This window comes from Eublepharis macularius, chromosome 19, assembly GCF_028583425.1.
Source record: "Eublepharis macularius isolate TG4126 chromosome 19, MPM_Emac_v1.0, whole genome shotgun sequence".
Taxonomy (NCBI): domain Eukaryota; kingdom Metazoa; phylum Chordata; class Lepidosauria; order Squamata; family Eublepharidae; genus Eublepharis; species Eublepharis macularius.
This window is the reverse complement of record NC_072808.1, coordinates 14,291,077-14,318,316: the sequence shown is the minus strand read 5'-3', so window position 1 is coordinate 14,318,316 and position 27,240 is coordinate 14,291,077. Positions and strand designations below refer to the sequence as shown.

Genomic DNA, 27,240 nt, shown 5'->3' with positions numbered 1-27,240 from the left:
GTGGGGCTGCCCTTGAAGGCAGTGTATCGGAAGCATCAATTGCCGCAAAATGCAGCAGCCCACCTTTTAATAGGAGTATCACTTTGCAAGCACATCACACCAGTGTCAAAACAGTTTTGTGTTTCTGAATGCAGTTTATGGTGCTGTTTTTTGCTGATGGAGCCCTTTACAGTCTGGGAGCTACATACTTCAGAGATTGCTTCTACCTACTTGTGCTCATACACCCCCTGGGATCCACGTTTCTTACGGTAGTTCAGCCAGTTTGCTAAGTGCAGCGGGCACTTGGGGAGAGCTCTCTCCTTCTCTGGGATGGCCTCTCGGGAACAGCCTTGTAGAGGAAGTGTGGCTTACCGCTTCCCTTCTGAATTTTTGATGAACCTCTTCTCTTTCGGAAAACCTCTGAGTCTAAACCAACAACAGTATCTTGTCCTGATTAAAGATAGTGTCTCTCTTTTGACGGCTGTTCCTTTGATTTATTTGAATAGGCATTTGAATTGGAGTGTTTATTTGGATCAGCTGTATCTTTTTTAACACGAGTCATTTTAAGCGGCTTGGGATTTGTTTAAAGAAACAGGTTGTGAAATTTCAAACAAACAGGAGATTCCTCCATTGCTCAATGTTTAGGAGCTTGGGCAGTCCATTAAAATCTGCAGTCGCTTAGAAAAGAGCGGCCGTCAGAGAGCAGACTACAGTTCAAGGTTCTATTCCTGACGGCAACCAGCCCCAGGCCTCTGGAATCTTGCACACAAAAAAACTGAATTGATTTTTAAAAAAATGTTATTCATTTATTGTGTTTAACGTGTTTATATCTTGCTTTCCTGCCCGATTAGGGCCCTCAAAGTGTTGAACAATTTAAAAAGACACTAAAAAGCAACGTCTAAAAACAGTACATGTATATAAAACCCATCAATTAATAACAGAGAGCCAGTTTGGTGTAGTGGTTAAGAGCGTGGCATCTAATCTGGAGAACTGGGTTTTATTCCCCAATCCCCACTCCTGCACTTGAAGCCAGCTGGGTGACCTTGGGCTAGTCACGGCTCTCTCAGAGCTCTCTCAGCCCCACCCACCTCACAGGGGGATTATTGTTGTGGGGATAATAATGACATACTTTGTAAACTGCTCTGAGTGGGCATTAAGTTGTCCTGAAGGGCGGTATAAAATTGAATGTTATTATTATAGTAACGGAATCTCAAATGAAACAGGAGTCTTCACCTCTTGGCAGAAGGCAGTGATCAAGGGGGGCAGACGAGCCTCCCTGGGTAGATGATATTTGTGTTCTGCCTCTCTTTTGTAGAGCTGTGGGCAAACATAGGTGGGATTCCTCAGAAGTCTCCCATCTGGTTACTGACCACAATGAGACCTGTTTAGCTTTTACAAAGCAGCCGGTTCATTCGCCTTTCAGCCCGACTCGAGGACTCACGAAGCAGGAATCACCCCCAAATCATTGCAACGTGGCTGGCTTGTTAGACAAGCAGTCCCAAAATGCCTCTCTGAGAGTCGGGGGAGACTCTCAAGCCAAAGGCATCAAAGAAGGGCTGCATTGTAGCGATTATGGGAATTTAGGGGTAAGGTTGCCTCTTTCTCCCGTTCATGGTTTGTGTCGGCAGAGGAGGGAGAGGGAGGCAAGTTGACCCGATTCTTCCCTGTTTCTGCATTGGTGCATTTGGTTCGCACAGCTATTGCGATCCTCAGAGAGGCATTTGGGGAAAAACGGCAGCAGGCTCCTTGGGGAAGGGGAATGTGGGGGCCATCTCCTTCCACGAATCTTTCTACTGGATCCAATCCATCTAATATTTATTTATTTATTTATTTTATTAAACTTCTGTTCCACCCTCCCCACAAGCGGGCTCAGGGTGGATCCCATCATTTAAAAACAATAAACCTAATTTCACACTACCCGTACAAATTTGGTTAAAAACACATTATAATTCACGCTCAATTGATGACAGTAATAAAAAAGTTTCCGAGATGGCAGCGGTCACTATTTGGCTATATTCGCCAACAATTGAGCATTAAAAACTGGGTGGTAGGCAGGTCTGATGGGGGGATTTAAAAATCAATCATTCACCACCCCCTCCCTACAAGGCTGGCGGAGGCCTAGCCCAGCCTCCACCATATGCCTGGCGGAACATCTCTGTCTTACAAGCCTGGCGGAAAGATAACAAAACCTGCTGGGCTCTAGTTTCAGTGGACAGAGGTCCAACAGGTCGGGGCCAGGACTGAAAAGGCCCTGACTCTGACGGAGGCCAGGTGGGCCTCCCTGGGGCCAGGGACCACCAATAGTTGTTTTCCTACTGATTGGAGCATCCTCTGGGGGTGTATATAGAGAGAGGAGGTCCCGCAGATATGTTGGTCCCAGCATGCTTAAGAGTTTTATAGGTTAACACCAAGACCTTGAATCTGATCCGGTACTCCACTGGTAACCAAACAAATACAAAACATTTCTCAACGGGTGCTGATTGTTGTGGCTTCTACCAGTTTGTTTTTCTCTTCTCTTTTTCCCTGGTGTGGGCCTTCAGAGAATAAGGGCAGCAGGCTACTCATTGCCCCTTGAAAGCCCGAAGACATGTTCTGTTTCCCTTATGGACGATCTTTTCTTGCCCAAGGAATGGATAACAATGGGGAGGGAATAGGGGTGTCTGCTAGGGGCAGTCCTAGTGATTGAGGGGTCCTGGGCAAAAGTCCCGGCTGGGGCTCTAGAATTGCCACTGGAACCAAACAAGGGGTGGCACTGTCCCCCCCCCCCTTTTTCCAGTCCTTTATTGACATAAAAACACATAGAGTGAAGCATAATATACAGACTGCATTAGGGTTACAAATAAATATACCATCAGAAAAACTCTTTATAGAAAATCAGAGAGCAGCTTAATAGCGTGTTGCAGAAATATAGCCACCTTCTCAGTTATATCTGTAGAGGAGCCATTCAGAATGAAGTAGATCTTAGTGGGATCGGAAAGTCCCATCTTATTTTCCAGAACTGAATTTAAATATTTGCTACGAATTTCTACATAAAAGGGACAATAGAGAAGATGTGACGTGATGCGTGATGCGACGTCCCCCCCATGGGTCAGTAATGACTCGGTGCTTGCACAGGGGACTACCTTTACCTTTACCTAGAGAAGAATATGTGAGATTGTTTCAATGCAACCTAGCTTACAGGGACATTGAGGGGTGGCACTTGCCCCATTGGACCCGGGCAGAAGCTACCACTGCCTCCAGCGGCCAGCTGCCTGGACTCCAGGTGGGGCAGGTGCAAGCATTGACAGAAGCCTGCTCTTCTTCTTTGGCCCCTCTTTTTTGGGTGGTGGTACTGTGGGCAGTTGTGCTCCCCCCCCCCCCAGTTGCAGGGTCCAGGGCAGCTACACTTGTTGCCCATTGGTAAAATCTCCGCTTGGAAGAAGCGAGCCCCTCTTCTTGCTCTGGTGGGTTGGTCCATGCTGAGACTCTCCATAGCTGTTTTGTTCTTGACCCACAGAAGGAGGAGAAGTACAAGCGCCACAAGCAGAAGCAAAAGCACCGCGACCGGTCGAAACACACCGAGCGTGTCGACACCAAAGACCCTTCCTCGTTGCACCAGTGCCTGGGCCCTGGGTGCATCCAGGCCGCCCGGGCCAACTCCAAGTACTGCTCTGATGAATGCGGCATGAAGCTGGCAGCCAAGTAAGAGTCGGCCACCTCAATTCTGCCTCCTTTCCCCAAACTTTGCTGTAGCTTTGTCGGCACCATCTAGGTACTGAGGTCGGGGTGTGTGGGGCTGACGATTGAAAGGGGATCTCATCGAATGAATGAGCTGGTGTGGCAGTGAGGACGCTGGATTTGGGCTTGGGAAGGGTGGCCCCGCTCGGTGCCCTGGGAATTCTACAGTCTCTCCAGTTTTCCATCTGCACAAAAAAAACAGCAATGAGACCCATCAATCTGTTTATTACAGTCAAAGACTAGCACAACACAGAAACAAGAAAACACACTACTCTAAAATACGATTTAAAGATGTAAAACCGATATACGATTTAAAATGTGATACCGATATACATTAATAATTAAAAGTTATATACATGTAAATAGTTCCTGATAAGTAGATGTAGTAGTTAGGGCAGCAATTATCCTGTACAATTATGCCATCTAGTTTGTATCTTCTGTTGGCCGTGGCTTACTACTAAGGTTGCTACTATTCAGTGTCGTCAGTCTTCAGTTTTATTAAAAACGATCCAAGCAAAATTTGGATTGGCGTATACAGGAATACGGCGTATACAGTTTTTCATCTGCACAAAAGAAACGGCACTTAGAGGGTGCTGTGGAGGACAGATGTGCTATCTCAAGCAGAGTTTCCCCCTTCTAAATCAGTTGAAAGTCAGTGGGCTTAGAAGGATATAACTCTGCCAAGGATCACATGGATAACAGACAAGCAGGCCTGTAAGCTCCATAAAAGCTCAAACCAGAGAGCAATAAGGTTAGTTTGATATCTTTGGGGAGCCAAGGGGTGGGGTTGTATCAGACAGAGCTCCCCTGCTCCCATTCCTGAGCGCTGACCCGCAGCCACACCAAGATCCCTGGGAACTAGAAAAGGCTCTGGTCCTATTTCTTTTGAGGCTTTTCAGCCTCTGGGTTCATTCTGAGGGTGTGCTCTCTTGCAACAAGTAATTCTTGACACAGGCTAAATAAAATACGGTAGAGTTATTGAATACAGGTTACCGAGAGTGTTTGTGGGGCAGAGACCATTCTTGAGTCAGGCAAGCAAAACAAATAACACTTTCTATTTCCAGCTAGTCATTTATTGGTCTAAATACTTAAAAGCTGGCTAACTTGCTTCTCTGATATAGCTTCTTGGGTGGAAAGTTCATACCAATAGGCTAAGTTAAGGAGTCCATGCCATGCATTTAGGCATCTTGATGGTAAGGAGCGTGGAACAAGTCTTTTCTCCAACATGATAGTGTAGCAATAGTGAATAGAGAGAGTCCTACAGTGTAGTAGGCAGCCATCTTTTCTTGAGGCAGCTACATCAGCCCACCGCGAATAGCCAGTCAGGCTCACTAAGAGCTAAGCCACAAGAGACAATTATACAAGGATGCGCATGTGAAGGGAGTCGCAGCGTTAGCCGGGAAGCTGAGTTTTAAAAGACAGATCGGAAGGCTTTGTCCCTCTCTACAGAGCCAGGGAGATCTCTGCTCAGAAGGTTTGTTTATTTCTAGTCTAACATAGTCTAACGTGCTGCTATGCTCTCTATTGTTATAGTTGTATCTATATAGTGGTAGTATATGTTTTTAAATGAATGATATGCATTATTTATATTTTTAATGGTCACTGCTGATAAATTGTGTAGTGTGTTTTAAGTTATTGTGATCCGCCCTGAGCCCACCTGTTTGGGGAGGGCAGACTATAAATGTAAGAAAATAAAATAAAAAAATAACAAATTTCCTCTTAGCCTCTTAGAAGGGGAGGTGAAACTGATAGAGCCTTTCAGAGGCAAAGAGGAAATTAACAAACCCTCTGAGCAATGATCTCCCTGGTTCTGAAGAGGGGGGAAATTGACAAAGCCTTCTGATTTCTTTTAAAATTCAGCTTCCCGGCTAACGTGACTCCCTTCACGTGCTCCTTCTCATGTAATCAGGGCTGGCGCGCCCATTGAGGCCAGGTAGGTGGTGGCCTCAGGGCGTGGGGTGCCGGAGGGGGCACCGGAGGAGGTGCGGGGGGCGGGAGTGCGCGCCACGGAGCTGCAGCCTCCTAGCCCTCCCGCCCCACGCCGCTGCTGCCGCCAGCACACGCCCCCAGTCGGGCGCAGCAGCCGCGGGCAGGTGTCTGCGGCAGCACAGGGCAACCGAGCAGGAGAGCTCGGAGGCCACCCATGTGCCGTTGCAGCCGCTGCGGGCGGCGAAAACCCTGGTGCCGCTGCTGCGTGTAATTCATCTCTTGTAGTTTGGCTCTTAGTTAATTGGCATTACTAGCATGAGAAATTAGGGAGGACTGATTAGGATCTGAGAATGCCAGACTTCTCAAGGCCAGGCAGGTGTGGTAAATTAGCAAGTCAACACATTTTTTGCCCAAGCTAGGCCGGAACTGGGCCTGCAAAGACTTGGAGCCAGAACCAGAGTTCTAGGATATTAAGGATTTTACGGCTTGGTGGAACTCTTATCGTTACAGGAGTCTGAAAATTTTTGTCCCCCCCCCATCTTTATCCCCTGAAATGGCAAGGCAGGGCATCTTTGGGTCTCACCCCCTCCTCTAAATGATGAGCTTATGGGGAGGGTGGGATATAAATCAAATAAATAAATAAAAATAGGTTTTTTTACTTAAACGATTTAGGACCCTTGTAGCATCTTTTGGCAATGAATTGACACTGTGCAGTGCTGACTTCTGGGAAGTCTCAAACTGGCTGCCTCTTCAGCGGCTGCTCCTTCTCAGTGTATGGGCTTGCTCTTCTCTTTCCCTGCAGCCGCATCTATGAGATCCTCCCGCAGCGGATCCAGCAGTGGCAGCAAAGCCCGTGCGTGGCGGAAGAGCATGGCAAGAAGCTGTTGGAGCGGATACGGCGGGAGCAGCAGCAGGCCCGGTTCAAGCTGCAGGAAATGGAGCGCAGATTCCATGAGCTGGAAGCGATCATCGTTCGGGCCAAGCAGCAAGCCATCAAGGAGGACGAAGAGGTGCCTGGAGGGACTAGGGCGAAAGGGGATAAGCAGACGGGATTCCGGAGGCCTCTTGTTTGCTTGGCTGAGAATAGTGCATTCCTGGCAGGGAGTCATCAGGGAATTATAGGGGAACCCCATACTTCCAACAAAACTCTATAGAGATGCTTTTACTTTTACACCTTGATGCAAATTCAAGTCCCGGTGGACATCAATAGCATGGATGCAGTGCCAAATTAAGTCTCCATAATAGCTCTATGATGGTATCATTCATTTACAGTGCAATCCTCAGCAGAGTTACTCCAGTCTAAGCTCATTGACTTCAGTTGGCTTAGACTGGAGTACCTCTCCTTAGGATTGCACTGTTCGTGTTGGAATGGCTCCGTGTGGCTTTGGTCCTCCAGAGAAATTGGTTTCTGATGGCGGGGGGGGGAGTTGCTCAGGGATTGAAGGGGAAGTTGTCTCTTCTCCTAGTCCTGGGGTCTTTTGCCCCACAGTACTTAGGTTGGTTCATTTGGTGCCCAATCTTCCTGATGCAGTCCCAAGGGGTGGCTCAGATGTGAGCGAGCATGCCATGGCAGTTTCTGGGTTTGGTGTTAGGGTGAAAGCAATCCAGGCAAAACATGGACATTGCTGACTGTCACCAGGTGGTAAAACTGCCACAAGTTCGGTGGGAACTGTTGATAGATCTTGGGTGTGTAAGGAGCAGTCCCCATTTCCCACTCTTATCCAGAGTCCCAGAGACTCTTATCACTGGAAAAAAGTTCCTGGGATAGTTCTACCCCCAACAAGTAGGCCATATTCTCCGGCTGGCCCGCTCTCTTCCTCTACTCTTGTGCCCCCTGTCTTAGAGATGGTAGGGACTTTGTAGACTGTCCAGTCCATTTCCCTGCTCAGTGCAGGAAATCCAAAGCTACTGCGGTCCTGACAGATGGCCGTCCAACCTTGGCTTGAGAGACATTCAGTGTGGGAGAGGCGCCTCCCCCTACCTTGACAATAGGTTCTATTCTCCAGCTGTTATCATTGTTCAGAACCTTCTCCTGACGACCAACCAACGTCTCCCCTCTTATAACTTAGGGCCATATAGCCTCGCTCTCTGGAGCGGCAGAGGGTAAAGCTGTTCCTGCTTTCCACAGGACAGCCCTTTAGGTATTTGAAGAGCATGATTGCGTCTGCTGGCAGTCTTCTCCAGGCTAAGCCTGCAGAGTTCCTTCCATCCTTCCTCATAGGCAAAGATGTCAGAATGGGTTGGATCCAGTCCAAAAAGACTGCAGATCTTCCCCTAATTTCCCTTCTTTCCAAAATCCTTTTTGCCCCTAGGAATGTCTGTTCCTGGGTTTATGGGGATCTGCTTGGAGTTGTAGCTGAACTACTGACGTGGGAGGAGGGGGCAAAATAGCTCCCTCTTGCCTCTTCCATCAGTGATGGAAGAGGCAGGGATTTGGCCGGTCTCCCTTTCCCCACTGCGGTCTTCTAACCCACGTTGCTGTTAGTTCATGAAGATCCCATGATCGTGAGAATAAACTTTCCTGGGACTGGAAAGAGCTGCTGGGGGAGGAAGAATGAGGAAGATCTGGGATGGCTGGTCCGTTTTGCTTACGGGCCATTGGATCCAACCCTTTGAATTGTGGAATGAATCCAAAAGCCTGAACTCTGCTGTGTGTAACATGATAGCTGATTTGAAGGGGAGGGAATCTTAACACCCACTTATCTCCCACGTAAGTGATAAGGATTGCTCAGGGCAGTCTGGGATCTGTGGCTGGAATGACGCCCTGCCTCACAGCTGGGTACCCGCTCAACCAAGTTTGTTCGTTCGTTCGTTCATTCATTGGACTTATTATCCGCTCTCCCAGTAAACGGGCTCAGAGCAGATTACAGCATAAATAAATTACAGTAAAAACAGCATTAAAATCATAAAATACAATAAACAGTACATTTGGATTGTGACCTAGTTTGCTCAACCCCTAAACACATTCCATGAAATGGGAGCAGGCAGGATATATTAATATTTCAGTGGAAACCCGGGTGAGGGGTTTTTTTACACCCCCCACCCCCACCACTGGAGACCAGCAAGGAAGCCCGCCAGTACCTCGACCATATGCCTGGCCGAACATCTCTGTTTTGCAGGCCCATCGGAAAGATGTTTTTTAAGGTGTAAATTATTATAAATGTTTTTATTTGATGTAATCCAGCCTGGGCCTGCTTGTGCAGGGAGGACGGAATATCAATCAATCAATCAATCAATCAATCAATCAATCAATCAATCAATCAATCAATCAATCAATCAATCAATCAATCAATCAATCAATCAATCAATCAATCAATCAATCAATAGACAGTAAATCTTGCCGGGCCCTTGTTTCAGCGGACAGAGAGTTCCACCAGGTTGGTGCCAGGTTGAAAAGGGCCTAAAGGTAACCCACTAGGGGATTTGAAAAGCTCCTGGCCTTTCCCCCCCTATTTTGCAGCTTGCCCTGGAGTGCACAAGCTGATACCTGGACAAGCACTAGGAACGATGGTTGTTGTGGGTTTTCCGGGCTGTATTGCCGTGGTCTTGGCATTGTAGTTCCTGACGTTTCGCCAGCAGCTGTGGCTGGCATCTTCAGAGGTGTAGCACCAAAAGACAGAGATCTCTCTGTGTCACAGTGTGGAAAAAGGTGTGGAATGCTAATGGCGGGAGGCTTCACTGTATCCTGAGGAGGTTCTTTTGCATATGGATTGGTGCTTGATGTGCTCTTTACATCTTTTCCATACTGCGACACTGAGAGATCTCTGTCTTTTGGTGCTACACCTCTGAAGATGCCAGCCACAGCTGCTGGCGAAACGTCAGGAGCTACAATGCCAAGACCACGGCAATACAGCCCGGAAAACCCACAACAACCATCGTTCTCCGGCCGTGAAAGCCTTCGACAATACATCGAAGCACTAGGAAGGTCACGATTCATAGCTGAGGGGCTGCCTTGGGCTTGGCAGGCCACAGCGTTGCAGGTCTGCATTCTGTTAGGTCCATGCGGTCAGGTGTTCTTGGCCGTAAGAAACCACGCTCCTGATTCAGATTTTTCTGCCTGCCTGCTTTCTCTCCCCCGCCTCAGACCAGTGAAGGAGACAGCGACGACACCGACTTGCAGATCTTCTGTGTCTCCTGCGGCCACCCTATCAACCCCAAAGTTGCCCTGCGCCACATGGAGCGCTGCTACGCCAAGGTACGTGGACCCCCTTCTCTCCGCTCTTGGTCCACCGGTTGGTGTTAGAGCTTGGATGTTTGTGTTCGAGTGGTCCCAGAGTGGTCCTTAGGCAAGCCGCTTCTTCTCAGCCTTGAGTTTCCATCCATAAAACGGAAACGTTTGTTAGCGCGCCTTATAAGCTGGTGACAAGCATGAACAAGATAGAGATGGTTGCAGGCTATTAGAATGACAGGTAAAACCTGTCTGTGGCAAGTATGCCTTGGCTGAACGGTTTCCCCCTTCCGGATGGGTGGATCAATTCGCTGACTCGTTTCTGGGTTATGTGAGATGACTCTCAGTTTGTGGATTTACTCTATTTCAAGCCAGCTTTTTAGACAAGAATGATCTCTCCCAGCATCAAAAGTTCAGTAAAAAAATAATAATGCTGCTATGCTTCACATAAAAGGGAATTGGAGGCCTTCAGGCTTACAAAATACAAGAGAGAGGAGTGGAGGGGAAAGATGGAGGACTGAGTTCGTTTGTTATGGGCATCAGTCTCATGATAATAAAGTTCGTTTCAGGTGGGTAGCCTTGTTGGTGTGTAGTAGAAGAGCAAGATTCAGGTTCGGGAGCACCTTAAAAGATCAGCTGAATAATAAAGTGTCTCTAACCAGGGCTGTGTGCATTCTGCCTCAAAAGAAATAATAGTTTGGCGTACAGATAATCTGTACTCTGTGGCAAGAATAGCTGAATTCTGTGACTTGTATTTCATGACTTTTCTCATTCTGTAAAGCTGCTGTATATACAGCCAGGGCTTTTTTTCAGCCAGAACACGGTGGAACAGAGTTCCGGCGCCTCTTGAAAATGGTCACATGGCTGGTAGCCCCGCCCCCTGATCTCCAGACAGAGGGGAGTTTAGATTGCCCTCCGTGCCATGGCATGGAGGGTGATCTAAACTCCCCTCTGTCTGGAGATCAGGGGGCAGGGCCACTGGCCATGTGACCATTTTCGCCAAGGGCGATTTAAACTTTAAAAAATTTCCCCCCTTGTTCCAGCTGACCCAAAGTGACGTCATTGCGCGGTCCTGAGTTCTGAGATTTCAGCAGTGGCTGCCACATGTACCTCTTTACAGCCTTACAGGCCAGGCGTTTGCAGTGACTTTTAAAAATGAAAGCTGCGGTTGTAAGGAGATCTGTGTGTATATTTGCAGTCCCCCAAATTTGTGGTACAATTACAGCCTCACATTGCATTTATTAATTTATATCCCGCTCTTTGTCCCAATAGTGACGGAAAGCAGGTTGGACTTCATTATCTTCCCTTTTCTCACAACAACCCTATGAGGTAGCTTAGGGTAAGAGGAATGCAACTAGCTTCCATGGTAGGGGGGATTTGAACCCGGGTGTAAGGAAGATGTACAGTCAAGCCCTAAATTCCTATTAAAAGTGGCTGAACTTTGGTTCAGGCTGTAAGTTATTGCAGGCCTGGTTCGGGCATAGCTAGAAAAAATATGCTGGTTTGTTAATTCTGTTTTTTTAAAAAAATTATTAATGACAAATAACAAACCAACTATTTACATAGAATGTAAAAGTTTAACTACAGATACAAATTTGGCAATAGTCCTTACATGAGGGATTAGGTACATACACAATTAGTAGTAAAGATGAGAAAGAAATACATTGCTCGTCCAAAGAGGTTTCAAAAGATTATTTGCAGATATCCAAAAGTACTCTACAGTGTGACTTCATATTCATCTCCAGGTAGGTATTTTACTAATAGGTTTTGTTAGGTAACAGCTGTATGAATGCAGTCTAATTTTACTCATTATCAGATTGTTGTAATAAGTTATCTCTAGACTTATATTCGATAATTGGGTCCCATTTGGTTGCAAAGTTTGTTTCTCTAGGGAAATGTTCAGCTCTAAAAACGGTATCGTAGATTTTCTCTTGAATGTAGTGGTCAAAGGTTCTCGTTCTCCAAGTATCAATTGTTGGAACTTTTGGAGATTTCCAATTTCTTGCAATTAATGATTTAGCCACCACTAACAGTGTGCTAATTCGCTCTTTACTGACCGTAGGCATTTCCATAGAGTCCCATTGATCCAATAGCATTATTTCTGGATGTAGAGGGACCAAAAAGCCTGTTACGATCTTAATATTTTCTAACACTTTTGTCCGGAAGATTTGTATTAGGGGGCACTCCCACCAGCAATGATAAAAGGTGCCCGGTTTGTTAATTCTGAACACCTGCGGGCCTGTGCTAGTTCCCTGGAGATTCGGCCTTGAACGGACGGGCTCTCACAGCTCATACCTTCACTTCCTAATTTCACACGACTAGCAATACCAATTAAGAAAAGAGCCCTGATTGGCTCTTGGTTGATAGAGTGATGTTCGCAGCCCTGGAAAGATGGATGCCCAGTTCTCTCTAGAGATGGTCTTTCTGAAGCCATCATACCCGCACTCCGCTGGTTCAAATCCCACTACTGCTATGAGCTCGGTACGTGGCCTTGGGTATGCCACTCCTCTCAGCCCCAGCTGCATTGTGGGGATGATAATAACACTAACATGTTCTCCGCTCTGGGTGGGGCACTAATCGGTCTAGAAGAGCGATATATAAGAGCAGTTGTTATTGTTATTGTTATTAATATGTTCAGTTCCGTTAGCCTTTATTGGCATCAGTTGGCACGATATTCACAATACAAGAAACAGAGAAAAACAAAGTTACTTCTGGCACCCCTCCTGACGGAATTTTATAGACGTATAGAGAAACACTGCTACATTCTTGGTGGTTTTAGACAGGGAGTCATTCAGAAGGTGAAAGACCTTTAAGGAATCTGGGAAGCCTCTCATATTAACCAATTCTGCATTTAAATATTTGAGACGCAAGCCTGCATATAGTTGGCAATGAGACAGTTTCGCATGTCCTGCTTTAATACTACCGTGATCGCAGTGACAAATTATTAATATGCCTCATGTCGCATGACATGGAAATGGACTCGTTTGCTAGACCAATGAGTGAGAACCACCAACTAGAGAAACTGAATCAGAGAAGCACAGGTAGCAAGCTTTACGTGTTTTTAGACAGACAACTGTTAGCTAGTGATAGAAAGGTTTATTTGTTTGCATATCTGTTGCCCGAAATAGAGTGCTTTATGCTCAGCAGCGCTCTCTGTAACTTTGTACTCAACAAACTAAAGATATTTAAGCCTCCAGGAACCTGGAGACTGAAAAGTCTCACAAAATAAATGAACAAGTGCCTTCCTTCCGCCTAAGGGGTCTGGCATGGCTGTTACCAGCGCCCAGAAATAGGAGATTGGAGCTGTCAGGTTCCTATACTGGGTCTCCCAGGATCCTAGCCCGACACTATCTACTGTGCTGTTGTGGCTCTCTGCCTGTAGTAAGACAGGTCCTGTTCAAAGGATAAAAACAACTGCAGGCCTGATCCTGGGCACCTAATCTGAAGATGGAGAGGGATATTAGGCATAAAAGGAGCAGCGTGATTTTTTTTCCACGTTTGGGTGAAAATGTTTCTTTTAACAAGAGTGGGTAACTATTAAGGCCAATATTGACACATGTATATGGTATTGCTTGTGGGTATAGATGTTTGTTATTTCATACGCAAATATATAAACACTAGATTTATATTTAGTAAGGATTCACGGTTGTATTCAGTTGTTCCGTCAGCTATTTAACTGGAAGATCAGATATATCGTGTTGGGCTGTGCCAGTGCTACATTCAGCGGGGCTTCCTGTTAAGAAAGGATCAAGCTGTAAACTGACATCTCTGACATCTGTAACCGTGTTCAAATAGTTAAGTGTCCGCTCTTTTAAATGAGGTGGATTACTTTGACTCTCCCACTCATAAGAAAAATTATGATCTTGATTGCGGTGGACTTCAGGGTTTAGACTTTGGACCGTGCTATTGATTGTAGGAGGGAAGGACGTAGAAGTGAGAGGAGTAAGGAAGGCACTGCATTTCTGAGTGCGGGAAGGCACTGGATTTTTTAGGGGAAAATCTGAAGTTAAAAACACATGGCTTGTTCAGTCGAAGTTAATGGCCATGTGGAAAGCAAGCACAGTGTTTACTAGGATCTAGGAGACCCATTTTTAAACCCCCACTTTGCCATAGAAGCTCACTGGATGACCTTGAGCCAGTCACAGTTACACTCAGAACTAAACTACAAGAGATGAATTACACGAAGATGAGCACATGAAGGGAGTTGCAATGTTAGCCGGGAAGCTGAGTTTTAAAAGAGAATGTAAGGCTGTTAATTTCCCCTCTCTAGGGAGCCTGGGAGGTGCTGCTCAGAGGGTTTGTTAATTTCCTCTTTGCCTCTGAAAGGCTCTTGTCAGTTTCACCTCCCCTTCTAAGAGGTGAAGAGGAAATTAACAAACCCTCTGAGCAGTATCTCCCTGGTTCTGTAGAGAGGGGAAATTGACAAAGGCTTCTGATCTGTCTAAAACTCAGCTTCCCAGATAACATTGCGACTCCCTTCACCTCGAGTAATTCGTCTCTTGTAGCTTAGCTCTCAGACTAACCTACCTTGGGGGGTGTGAGGATAAAATGGAGGAGAAGAGAATGATGTTATTTGGGTCCCACTGGGGACAAAAGCAGGGTATAAATATCTAAAGTAAATAGATCAAAATGGGTAGCCAAGTTAGCCTGTCTGTAGCAGTCGAAAAGAGCAAGAGTCCAGTAGCACCTATAAGACTTAACAAAATTTTTGGTAGGGTATGAGCTTTCGTGAGTCACAGCTCACTGGTATCTGAAGAAGTGAACTGTGACTCATGAAAGCTCATACCCTACCAAAAATTTTGTTAAGTCTTGTAGGTGCTACTGGACTCTTGCTCTTTTCTACTGCTAAAGTAAATAGAGAAATGAAACTAGTCCAGCTGACTTCACGACTTGTGTTTTTCTCTTCTTCTCTGCAGTACGAGAGCCAGACATCTTTTGGGTCCATGTACCCAACACGGATTGAAGGGTAAGTCAGCCCTCAACCTTTGGTCCTTTCTGCTTGGGGGTTGCTGATGTTGCACTAAGGATTCTTCGACTTTTCAGACCTGCTCCTTTTTATTGCACAGCCAGCTGGACAGAGAGAAAGGGGACTAGGAAACGTGGGGATTTGAACCCGGGTCTCCTAGGATCTTAGCCCAACACTAGCCACTGTGCAATTTATTTATTTATGTATTTATTTAATTCAGTTTGGATTCCGCCCTTCCCACAGCCTGCAGGCTCAGGGCGGATCACATACATCTAAAACACACAATAATTTACATTAGATACATTAAAAAAAAAGGTAAAGGTAGTCCCCTGTGCAAGCACCAAGTCATTACTGACCCATGGGGGGATGTCACATCATTTTTTTTTTATTGTATATTTTTGTGCATTTCCTTCGAAACATCCTTATTCCCGTACATATATACCCATTGCCCAACCCCTCCCCATAAGTTCATATACAGTTTCTATATCTTCGGCAGAAGTCCCTTGTAAGAATCATTCTTCTATTTATCTTGTTTCTTCACATCCGGATAAGAGGAGTAAGTCTCTGAGTCCTCTCCTTCTTCTATTCCTCCTTGATTCTCCTTCCTCTTCCTCCTCACTTAATTCATCGCCGAAGATATTGTATCCTATAGCCGGGGAGGGTTGAGAGTTTTAGTGTATTTTGGATGACTATTTCCCATTCAAGTTATTCATCTGTATTTCCTGGGGGATGTCACATCATGACGTTTTCTTGGTAGACTTTTTACGGGGTGGTTTGCCATTGCCTTCCCCGGTCATCTACACTTTACCCCCAGGAAACTGGGTCCTCATTTTACCGACCTCGGAAGGATGGAAGGCTGAGTCAACCTTGAGCTGGCTACCTGAACCCAGCTTCTGCCGGGATCGAACTGAGATCACTTAAAACAATAATACAATATTTAAGTATTTAAAAAATCTATATAAGGCGGCACAAAAACAATCAACTGCTGTTACCCATCAATCAGTAGTTCACATTCAGCAGAGCAGCCATTAGGTGGTGGATGGTTCTATACAGGGAGGGACTCAATGTCCTCTATTCAGCCGATGGGGGCCCGACTTAGCCCTGACCGTGCAGAACAGCTCTTACAGGCCCAGCAGAAGGATAACAGATCCTGCTGGGCCCTGGTCTCATTTGACAGAGCGTTCACCAGGTTGGTGCCAGGACCAAAAAGGCCTTGGCTCTGGTCGAGGCCAGGCGGGCCTCCCGGGGTCCAGGGACCACTAGTAGTTGCTTATCTCCTGATCGGAGCATCCTCTGGGGCACATATGGGGAGAGGCGGTCCCGCAGATATGCAGGTCCCAGTCCGCATAGGGCTTTATGGGTTAGTATGCTGGCTCTCTGCCTGTAGTAAGCTAGGACCTATTCAAAGGAAACGTGCTAAAGAGCTGTTTATTCTCTGTTCTCCTCTGCAAATAGCTCAGGGAAGGAACGTGTTCTGGTGCATTAATGTAAACTATCAGGTCAGGATCCAGAAGTGGGCTGTGCCTTGACCTAGCACCAGTTACACTGCCACCCTTTTCATTCTTTTAAAAGTTTTATTTTAGAAGAAGAGAGAGATTGGGGGTGCGGTGTGAGGAACAGATAACGTAGAATAGAGAAAGGTGGGTAAACAGAACAAAATAAGGTAGGGATGGGTCCTGATTCCAAAGGACCGAGAACTGCTACATAAGTGCAAATGAAAGTGTTGCGTGGAAAACTCTGGGTTTGATAGCCATGCTAACAAGACGTGTAATGAATATAGCTTTGTCCCATTAATGAGAAATTGAAGGAACTAGGAGTACTTTCTCCCTCGCCACCGGCCAACACACGGGATTGATTTGGATTGAATATCATTGATGATCATATCATCTGCCTTCCTTATAAACACCCTTTCGGCGGCTGAGGTCTCATTCTCACTGAGGACGTTCCTGCGTGGGGGCGATGTGGTGGCATGACGATCGTCTTGTTTTTCAGGGCGACCCGTCTTTTTTGTGATGTCTACAATCCACAAAGCAAGACCTACTGCAAACGATTGCAGGTCCTGTGCCCGGAGCATTCACGTGATCCAAAGGTAGGAAAAGGGTTGTTCCCTTGGTTCTGGCCACACACACCCTCCCCCACGCACTTTGAACTGGCTAGGTCTCCATCTAAATCTGTAAGGGGTGGGGGAGCTTTGGGTGGAATATCCCACAGCTTTGTGAACTTTGCTCAAAACAACATGCATTTTGTGATTCTGTAGGAGCAGAGAAAATGTGTAGAATGGGATATTGGTCAAAGATTTCAACATCCTGAGAACCTTGTTTTTTTATCTAAAAAAATAAAAGGATGTGGGGGTGGATTCACCATCCTCCAAGGAGCTTTCCTCCAGTCTAAGGAGAAAAGAGTCCAGTAGCACCTTTAAGACTAACCAACTTTACTGTAGCATAAGCTTTTGAGAATCACCGTTCTCTTCGTCAGATGCATGGAGGGTAAGAAGAAACTGGTCAGATATATAGGTGGAGAGGGGAGTAGATGCAATCAATGGCTTCTGATAATGGGATCAGTTTGCTTCTGATAATGATATCTGACTAGTTTCTTCTTCCCCTCCATGCGTCTGATGAAGAGAGCTGTGTTTCTCGAAAGCTTATGCTACAGTAAAGTTGGTTAGTCTTAAAGGTGCTACTGGACTCTTTTCTATTTTGCTACTACAGACTAACATGGCTAACTCCTCTGGATCTGTGACCTCTTACTTAAGTGGCTCTCCGTCCAGGGGAAGGACCACTTAATTTGGAGGAATGCTTCTTAGAGCAGAGGAAGGGTTCACACTGGAGCCAAAAATGAAGGCGGGGGTATAAATGAAGGTGGAGAGCCAGTTTGGTGTAGCGGTTAAGAGCGCGGGACTCTAATCTGGAGAGCCGGGTTTGATTCCTCACTCCTCCCCTTGAAGCCAGCTGGGTGATCTTGGGCTAGTCACAGCTCTCTCAGAGCTCTCTCAGCCCCACCCACCTCACAGGGTGTTTTGTTGTGAGGATAATAATAACATAGTTTGTAAACCGCTCTGAGTGGGTGTTAAGTTGTCCTGAAGGGTGGTATATAAATCGAATGTTTCTATTATTAATATTATAAATATTTTGAGTATTTAATTTTAAAAATAAATTTTGCTCAGTGGACTGGAAGGATGGGATAGCATCCCCCCCGCCCCCGTACCTAATTCTTACGGCTGTACTGCTAAGCAGGAGAAGTTTTGAGCAGTACCTGCTGATATCTCAAAAGCCAGGGAGGTATCTGAATAAGATAGCCAGCAATTGCGGAAAGGGCTTTGCATAGTTCTTTTTCCCCTCTCTGTGACTAGTTAAACCTAGAATATATGATGCAAATTATGCAGTTTTTACATAACTTCTCTTTAATGAACTGTACAGGTTGCAGAATTCTGCCTTTCCTGGGCAGAATTTGGAGCATCTAGGCATGGAATTGTAATTATTTTAGTTAGACAACCGACAGTCCTTCTTGTGATATTTCTCTAGGTGTCTGCAGATGAGGTGTGTGGCTGTCCCCTTGTAAAAGATGTGTTTGAGCTCACTGGGGAATTCTGTCGTGTGCCCAAGCGAAAATGCAACCGACATTACTGCTGGGAGAAACTGCGCCGGGCCGAGGTGGACCTGGAGCGAGTGCGCGTGGTACGGATCAGAAGTTACTGGAGTCTGGGAACTGGGGAGTTAAGGGTGAACTGGCCTCGTTAAATTTTGTAGAATTGGCTGGTTGTTTGCAGAGAATTTGCAGAGGTGAAAGGTCTTCAGCTGCTGCTGTGGGCCTTTGTGAAGATGTGTGTTTCCCAGGCTGCGTGAACGAAACTTTCCATCCACTGCCTCTTGGTTCTGTGCTAAAGGAGTTGCTGGCTTGCGGGCAGACACACCCCATCGTAGTAACTAAGCAATCTTTTGGCAGAACAACGAAGTTCCTCACACTAATTTGGAAAAGTATTGTGACTGGCAGGGCTCATTTTGAATGGGGCGGGAATGCACAGGAACGCAGTTCCGGTAGTTCTCCAAAGAGGTCACATGACAAGTGGCCCCGCCCACCTGACTCTCAGCCATTTTGGGCCTGTTTCGGCCTGGATTGGGGCCCAAATGGCCCGGATTGGGCCTCTGACGGGTGGTGGATCACTCTCCCGCTCAGCAGCGGCCCGATCCTGACCATTTTGGGCTGCTTTTCAGCCATTTTCACCCCTTTTTTGCCATTTTGGGCCCAATTTCAGCCCTGAATAGCCAGGATTGGGTCCAAAACAGCCAGGATAGGTGATGTCAGGAGGTGTGGCATATGCAAATCAGTTATGCTAATGACACACTTCCAGTGATGGCAAGGGGCATGGCATATAGTTCCTGCAGCTCTTTTTCTACGAAATGACCCCTGGTGACCGGAAATATAATGAAATCAGAGCTAACTTTGTTGAGCAGAACAATTAATACAGTTGCCCGGTGGTGGTAACATCAGGTGTATAACGGCAGTATCAACGTGTAGAATGCCCTCAATAAGATGCGGATATTCCAGGTGCCCATGCGCTTGTTCTGTGTGTATCATCCAAGAAGAGGGAGGCTAGAGGCCGCAGAGGTACAGCCAGAGGATAATGCAGAGGCTTTTAAAAGAGATCCAGATTTTCAGGCTGGGTTGATAGGATCAGAGGCTTGCGGTGAAAAAACAAGAGATACTTTTGTATCTTGTGTCTCTAAGCTTGATAGAAAGGGGAGAAGAAGGTGAGGCAGACAGGTGTGTTTCCTGACTGGCTGAAGGTGAGTAAGAGGGGAATTCCGGAGTCTGCAAAAACATCCAAATAAGGAAAGAGGGGGAAACGTCTGCATGGAGAAAGGAGTGATTGGAGGCAGTCCTGACTGCTTCGTTGGAATGTTTGAGTGGGATGGAGTGGAAAAAGCTAATGTGGGTCTCGTCGTTTTAAGGGCAGGGATACAAAGGCAGCAAAATTATTTTGCGCTGTACGTCGTCTTCATTAATAACCCCAGTGCCAGGTATTCTCTCTGCCCCTGCTGTTGCCCTCAGCCAATCCCAATGAACTTGGCCATCCTTAGGCACAATCCTGCTCCTTCTCTGCAGTCTTAAGGTCTTGGGAGATGGGCTGAAGTTTCTGGGGCCCCGCACGACTTGCAGAGAGAAGCCAAAGCGGCACCAAAGTGGAGGGTAAAAGAGAGAGGCTCCCACAAGGCAGTTGATGGCAACCTCCCCCTTGAATTTTGGCAGTGGTACAAGCTGGATGAGCTGTTTGAGCAGGAGAGAAACGTACGGATGGCCATGACCAACCGAGCGGGGCTGCTGGCCCTTATGCTGCACCAGACGATCCAGCACGACCCGCTGACGACAGACCTGCGCACCAGCACTGATCGCTGAGTCGGTGAGTTCGTGGTTAATATCCCCTAGGAGCACCCCCCAAAAATGTAGTGGGGAGGAGAAGGGAGCTGCCTATACCAAGTGGAAGAGTGCCCCACACCTCTTTGTATTGCTTCCGTGGTGCGTTGGGAGGGGATGCGTCTCAGTGGCTGCTCGGGCACTGCCCTGACCTGCATGTGCTACCACTAATGTGAGTCAAGATGGCAGCACTTGCTCTTGATTAGCCACCCCATAATAACTTCCCGATCCTGCAAAACTCCAGCACCAACCAGACCCACAAAATGTGCTCTGATGCGGACTAGGAAGCATCAGGATTTATCCACCACTAGGGTTGGGGAGGTGGGGTACACATTTGCCTCTTCTTGGCACCGGGGCCACAGGGAGGGCCAAAACTAGACTGAGGAGGCTCCCCCAAGCATTGCCCTGGGCCTGATCAAGAAATGAGATGTCTCACCTGGAGAGTGGCAGGAACTTGATCCCTGCCTTTTCCTATGAAAAAGCCCCCGTTAAGGGGATAGCAGTTAGCCCTGTACTGACATTCAGGTTGTTGATAATGGGGCGGGAATGTATGCGCAGACTCTTCCTCTGCATGTTCACACCGCGCAGATGATGTGCCGATCATGCAGAGGTGCGGGGCAGGACCGGTGCACTTCTGCTCGTTTTCCCTCCCTGCACAGTCAGCAAGCTCAGGGACATGTTGACTCTTCAGGGTTGTTCAGTCTTGTCTTCCTTACCCTAATTCCCGTCTTTTTTTCTTTCCTCACAGGTGTGCTTGCTGGCGGTACCTTTGTGATTCAGTGCCAATTGAACCAGAACTTTTTAAAAATGATTTTTCTTAATGCCTCCCCCGGCCCCACACACACATTAAGTAGTAAGCTCCAGTGTGGGTTTTGGCTCTGAGCAGCCACCTCTCGCTCCAGTAGAATCTAACTGCCTTTGGCTCTAGCTCCCATGCCAGTGTCTGTCAGCCTTGGCTGTGTATAATTCTTTTTTTATATATATATTCCTGTGCTCAAAGGTGGAGACCTGGCGAGAGGGGTTGGGAGCAGGGAAATAGTGTGGTTTTCCTTCTCTGCCCCTTCTCCCTCTGTCCCCCCGCCAATAAAGAGAAAGAAAGGAAAGTATTTTGTCTTTTTTTAAAAGACCGTATCTTGCTTCAGTAAGTGGGAATTCATCTAGGTTTTTAATGCCATGCTGCAGCAAAGACCTTTGTAGGAACTATGCAGCTGCTCTGGGCTAAGACAGCTGGAAAACAGATATAGGGGCTGTCCGATCAGATCAAAGCAGTTAGTTCTGCTAAAAAAATCATCCCATTCTGTGCTGTTTTCTGAAGGCAGAAAAGAAGCTAATTTTTTAAAAAAACCTTTAGTAGTGTGTGTGTATTAAAACTGATGTCTCCCAAGTGTAAGTTACCATTTTCTCTGCTATTTCTCTCCAGTCGAGATGGGCACGACCAGAAAAAAAACGAGCCATGCGGTTTGTGGTTCGTCACGTTTCACGAACCATGAACCATGAACTTTCACGAACCTGCCCTGGTTCATGAATCGGTTTGTTTTGGTTCGTGAAAATATCACTCCCAGGCCAGCAAATCATCACTTCCGGGTCAGCAGAAGGTCTACAGGAAGTCCATCCCCTGTTGCCTAGGAAACTGATTGATCAGCACCAGGCTGTCTGCAGTGATGAACTGAAAAATGAACCAAACGAACCAGCCTGAAGTTTGTGGTGGTTTGTCAGAAATGGGATCTGACGAACCGCTGGTTCGCGAACCACGAACTGGCCTGGTTCGTCACGAATTTTGGGTTGTATTTCAGTTCGTGCCCATCTCTACTCGCCAATCTTCCTTTATCTACCCCTGCACTCCCTCCCATCCTTGTTTCTACATTTTCATGTAGCCCCCACCCTGGCTGTGTCTGAGATCTCACGATGTAACTGATCCATAACTGTCCCTTTAAGGTGACATACAGAGCCTTTCTGTTAGGATCATGCCATTCCTATGGAACTTGATGGCTACCCCAAGAATGGCAATTGGGAGGAAGCATGTCAGGAAGAAATATGTGATGCTTTTGAGTTCTTGTTACCCACTTAAGAGTGCAGTTCCAAACAGTTACTCCTTTCGAAGCCCTCTGACTCTAGAGTACTTAACTGAGTGTAACTCTGTTTAGGATTGCATTGTGTATTTACCCCACGAGACATATCTCAAGATAAGGCTCCTACTTGGTCCACCCTGCTGTGGTGGAGCCCCCAGTTCCTTACGAAGCTCAATCCTACAACATAAAGTATTGATGGGATTCATGTTTGTGTCCTCTGTTTATGGAGAGTTATTCCATCCCTGCCCTGACCTGGATGGCCCAGAATAGCCTGATCTTTGACAAGATCAGGCTATTCTGGGCCATCCAGGGACGACCCTGCTTAGCTTCCAAGATCTGACAAGCAGGGTCATCCCTGATTCATATTTAGATTGGAGACGACCAAGGAAGTCCCAAGTTGTTTCAAGTCTCTTGCCTTGAAAACTGTATAGGGTCACCATAAGTTGGCAGCGACTTAATGGCTCTTTCCACCACCATTCTGTCCCTATTTCCTGTTCTTGTTTCTCTTACCTGGCAAGGATTATAGTCTTCTTTCTTAGCTCTTTCATGCCTAATATACCAGAATGTATCCTTTATCTTGAGCAGAGGTTGGGTTACTGCTGTCACGGGTACAACCCCCTACAGGACAGCATTTCCACTGTGTGTCAGTAAACTTGTTTGAAAAGCGGTGTTCAGGCTTTAGAATTTGTTACAGTGTAAGAGGTAAGCAGATGAACTTAAGCATGGCCTTAAGCTTTATCTTAACTTTGATCTATTTGATAGCTTCGTCTCCCATAAGCAGGGCTCATTTCGAGGGGACAGGAATGCAGTTCTGGCAGTTCCCCAAAGAAGTCACATGTCAGGTGACCCCACCCACCTGACTCGGCCATTTTGGGCCCATTTTGGCCTGGATTGGGGCTGAAACGGCCCGGATTGGGCCTCTGACAAGTGGTGGATCACTCTCCTGCTCATCATCGGCCCGATCCTGACCATTTTGGGCCCCTTTTTAGCCATTTTCAGCCCCTTTTTGCCATTTTGGGCCCAATTTCGGCCCTGAATGGCCAGGATTGGGTTCAAAACAGCCAGAATAGGTGATGTCAGGGGGTGTGGCATGTGCAAATCAGTTATACTAATGACACACTTCTGGTGATGGCAAAAAGCGTGGCATATGCTAATGAGTTATGCTAATGAGTCCCTCCAGCTCTTTCTTCAAAATGACCCCTGCCCATAAGGAACTGTTGCTCCTCAACTACCTGCGTATAACATCAGGCTAAGCTTTCATCCCATGGTGTTTTATCTGAGCCAAGCTTGTACTGGAATGGGCAGTTCCTTTCTACCAGCTGCTGGAGAAGTGTTGCTCCAAGCTGCAGCGGGAGGTCTCTAGTGACGAGGGCCAGTCCTGTTAACACACTTTGTCAATAAAGCTGCGGTGGAATGGCGGGGCGAAAACAAGCACAACTGTGACGCAGAGCAAGAACGAAGAAGCTGCTTGACTTGGCGCACAACGAGAGAACCTGGCAACCGCAGCTGTGGTATGAAACAACTGCTGATGGGCCTAGAGAAGATAAATGCTTGGCTAACTCAACTGCTTACTCTGCTGTTTGCTGATGAGTAACTTGGCATTTGCTCTCAGCACTGACCTGTTCCAGCAAAACGCGGCACGCATGAGTCTGTCTTACTGGTTTGGAGACCCAATTCTGCACTTCAAGCTGGATCCTCGGCTCCACCCTGTTACGAGAGCTATGAAAGATGTAAAATAACTTTTTCTTAAACACGAAGCTATCTCGATGAAAGCTTGGTCTGTATATCTTCACCCATAATTCTTCATTTGAAGTTTCATTTAAGTTGACATGGTGGAGGTAGTAAGGAGGGAAGAGGAGTATGTCCAAAGCATGTCCTCTCTGACCCCATATTCTGCTAGTATTATACAGTATGGCAGTTAGCCATGACATAGTCTGGCATTTAGGCCTTGCTAAACAAAGCCTCCCACCACCCAAAGAAGCTACTATAGGCAGGAGCAGCTCAGTTACTTTATATTCTGCTGCTGATTTGCTCATTTATGCTGTGCAGGAATGGACTCAAAAGTTGGGTGTAGTAGTTGAGAGCGGCAGAACTCTAATCCGGAGAGCCAGGTTTGATTCCCCACTCCTCCGCTTGAAGCCAGCTGGGTGACCTTGGGTCAGTCACAGCTCTCTCAGAGCTCTCTCAGCCCCTCGGAGGTCAGAAAAATGTAGCAGCTGTCCTCTTCTACTTGCTCCCCAGGCGTGCCAGAAACAAGCTGGTAGCCGCCCACTGCCACTGACCCTAGAATATCTCTTGCTAGACAGAGCGGTGCCTGTGTTGCTGTTTAAAGGCTCCACCTAGTTGCTGGGCCTGCTGGCCTGGCTTCCCTAGCTAGCACAGGGGCAATCTACCCCAACTTTACAAACGCAAGCTGTCACGCTCTGGGGATGGTGACCCAACTTTAGACAGCAAGACAGAATAGGCATGGTGAGAATTGGACGTGGATCATTTAAAAGGTAAGAAAGATTAATAAGCGAATAAAAGGATCACACTTGTTCGATTCCAGACGTTTCAGACTGAGCAAGGAACCAAAGAAAACATGCAGTGTACTTTCCTAGGTGCCTGCTAGTGGCAGGAAAACTCCCAGCAGCTTACCCCATCCGTTGATTGCTGGTTATCCACAAGAGGTGGCGAGAGGCTTGGCGATTGCCTGTCATTAGCAGGCAACCTGGGCAAATGTGTCCGCCTTCCCAGCCGTGATGCGACATCATTTCTGGAAGTGGTATCATGCTGCCTGCGGGAGTGCCCCCATGCTGCCAAAGCATGCAAGCGCTCCCATAGCATAACGGCGTCACTTCCCGTAGTGACGTGTGTGAGCTTTGCGCACAAAAGAGAACAACAGCCAGTTGCTAGGGTCATCGGATCTTCCTACCCTTTCCCTACTCTACACTTGCTTATCTTATAGCAAGCCAGTGTGGTGTAGTGGTTAGTGTTGGGCTAGGATCTGGGAGACCCAGGTTCGAATCCCTGCATTGTAATGGAACCTTGCCGGGTGATCTTGGGCCAGTCATGCACCTACCTCATGAGGTGGTTTTGAGGATAAAATGGCGGAGAGGAGAACAAAGTCAGCTGGTTTGAATCCCCTGGGGGAGAAAGGCAGGGCATAAGTGAAATAAATAATAAAAACTGTTTTTCTAGGGCAGGCTAGCTTTACTTGAAATTGGTGTTCATCGTTCTTAGATCTCCTAGCTGGGATTTTGCTCTATTGTCCCTTGCCACATGGACAAGATGGAGTCGCTTGGTAACCGCTTAGTTCTTTGCGGCTCATGCTTCCCCAAAGATCAGGATACAATAGTAAGAGAATTTATGGTCTACTTTGGGGAATCTGTCCCACCTGGGTGTCATTTGCAACTTCCTATTCTAAAATGAATAGTTTACTTTCTAGCCATTTGGCTCATAGCAGTCTCTGTCCCCTTTGGGGTGTGACTTGGCAGCAGGGAGTGAAGTAGGAAGCCCTTGTTTTCCCTCTTTTGGTCACTGTCTTAGCATAAGTGCAATCCTAAGCAGAGTTACTCGTACTGCTAGAGCTTGAGTGCTCCACGCTGGGAAGCTTAGTGGCTCCTTTCTCCAACCCCTTCTCTTCTGCCAGCTATAAGCCTGCAGCCAGGCTCCTGACTGCGGACAGAAAGCAGTCACAACAACCGAAAAAATGAGGTGAATTCTTCAGTGGAGGATGTTTTTTCCACGTACGCATTTGGAGGGGGGGCTGTATTAAGTATATATAGCTGTTTTGGAAAGCAACACCTATCATGGAAAAGAGGCGATGAAAATGAGGAATGACAGGGTGCAATGTAATGACGTAAAATTCAACCCTACTTAAGCAAAAAACAAGTTGTGATGGGGTGGGGGACTCAAGGTTTTGCTAAGCAGCCTGTTACACGAACAGTGTAATGTATGTATAGTCTAGCCAACACGGCTAGACTATACATACCCACCCGGAAACGACTTATAGTGAAAAGACGCAGCAAGTCCAAAAGGTGCCAAATGGTGGCTGGAGTTCTCCCGGAATAGCAACTGATCTCCAGCCAACTCAAAGCAGTTCCCTTGGAGAAAAGGACAGTTTGGAAAGTGGTCTGTATGGACTGTATACCCCACTTCTAGTTCTGCAGGAATTTCCCAACCCAAAGCTGGCAGCCCTAGGGTTGCCAGCTCCAGGTTGGGAAATTCCTGGAGATCTGGGGGGTAACCCCTGCACGGTCTAATACCATAAAGTCCATTTTACAAAGCAGCCATGATCTCGATGGCCTGGAGATCAGTTGTAATTCCTGGAGATCTCCAGTCACCAACTGGAGGCTGGCAACCCTAGGCAGCCCAGCAACAGGGGGTTGGACTAGATGACCCTAGAGATCCTTTCCAACCCTATGATTCTATGAACAGATCAGACACACCTCCTCCCTTGATCTACCTCCACCTTCAGCCTAGCAAAAAAAAAATCCATTGCTCATACAGACAGCCACCCGTAAGGCTGCCAGCTCTAGGTCGGGAAATTCCTGGAGATTTTGAGGGCAGCATTTGGGGAGGGGAGGGACTTCAGTGGGTTATAATGCCATAAAGTCCACCCTCCAAAGCAGCCATTTCCTCCAAGGGAACTGATCTCCGTTGCCAAGAAGTTGGTCATAATTCCGGGAGATCTCCAGCCACCACCTGGATGTTGGCAACCTTACTTCCAGGTTTCCACCCTAGAGTTGCTGAGTCACGTAGAGACCCCACGAGAGAATCGCGGTCAATCACTGCCCTCGCCCCGCCCCTTGCCGGAAGTTCACTTTACCCCGCCTCCGGAGGGGCAGGAGAATGTCGCCCGTTTACGTCACCCCGTCCTCCTCCATCTATTGGCTCCTTCCGCCCGTGGCGTCTCCGTGCCAGTCCCTGATCACGTGCAGAGGGAGCCGGGTGGCCAACCCTTGGCCCCGTGGCCGCCTCCTGGGGAGCCGTTTCCGTTTCCGTTTTCCGGTGGAGAA

At 47.1% G+C, this 27,240-nt stretch overlaps 1 protein-coding gene across 4 annotated transcripts in view; it reads left to right on the top strand.

The window, feature by feature from the left end:
* CXXC1 (CXXC finger protein 1) overlaps positions 1–21,274 on the top strand; it is a 36,389-nt gene extending 15,115 nt beyond the window's left edge. For all 4 annotated transcript variants that reach the window (XM_055003790.1, XM_055003788.1, XM_055003789.1 and 1 more), the window contains 8 exons: positions 3,476–3,660; positions 6,428–6,635; positions 9,710–9,820; positions 14,710–14,759; positions 16,752–16,848; positions 18,281–18,433; positions 20,007–20,157; positions 20,920–21,274. In XM_055003790.1, coding sequence (XP_054859765.1) covers positions 3,476–3,660; positions 6,428–6,635; positions 9,710–9,820; positions 14,710–14,759; positions 16,752–16,848; positions 18,281–18,433; positions 20,007–20,153 — 951 coding nt within the window. In that variant the 3' untranslated portion in view covers positions 20,154–20,157; positions 20,920–21,274. The remainder of the gene's footprint in view (positions 1–3,475; positions 3,661–6,427; positions 6,636–9,709; positions 9,821–14,709; positions 14,760–16,751; positions 16,849–18,280; positions 18,434–20,006; positions 20,158–20,919) is intronic.
* Positions 21,275–27,240: the final 5,966 nt, after the last annotated feature.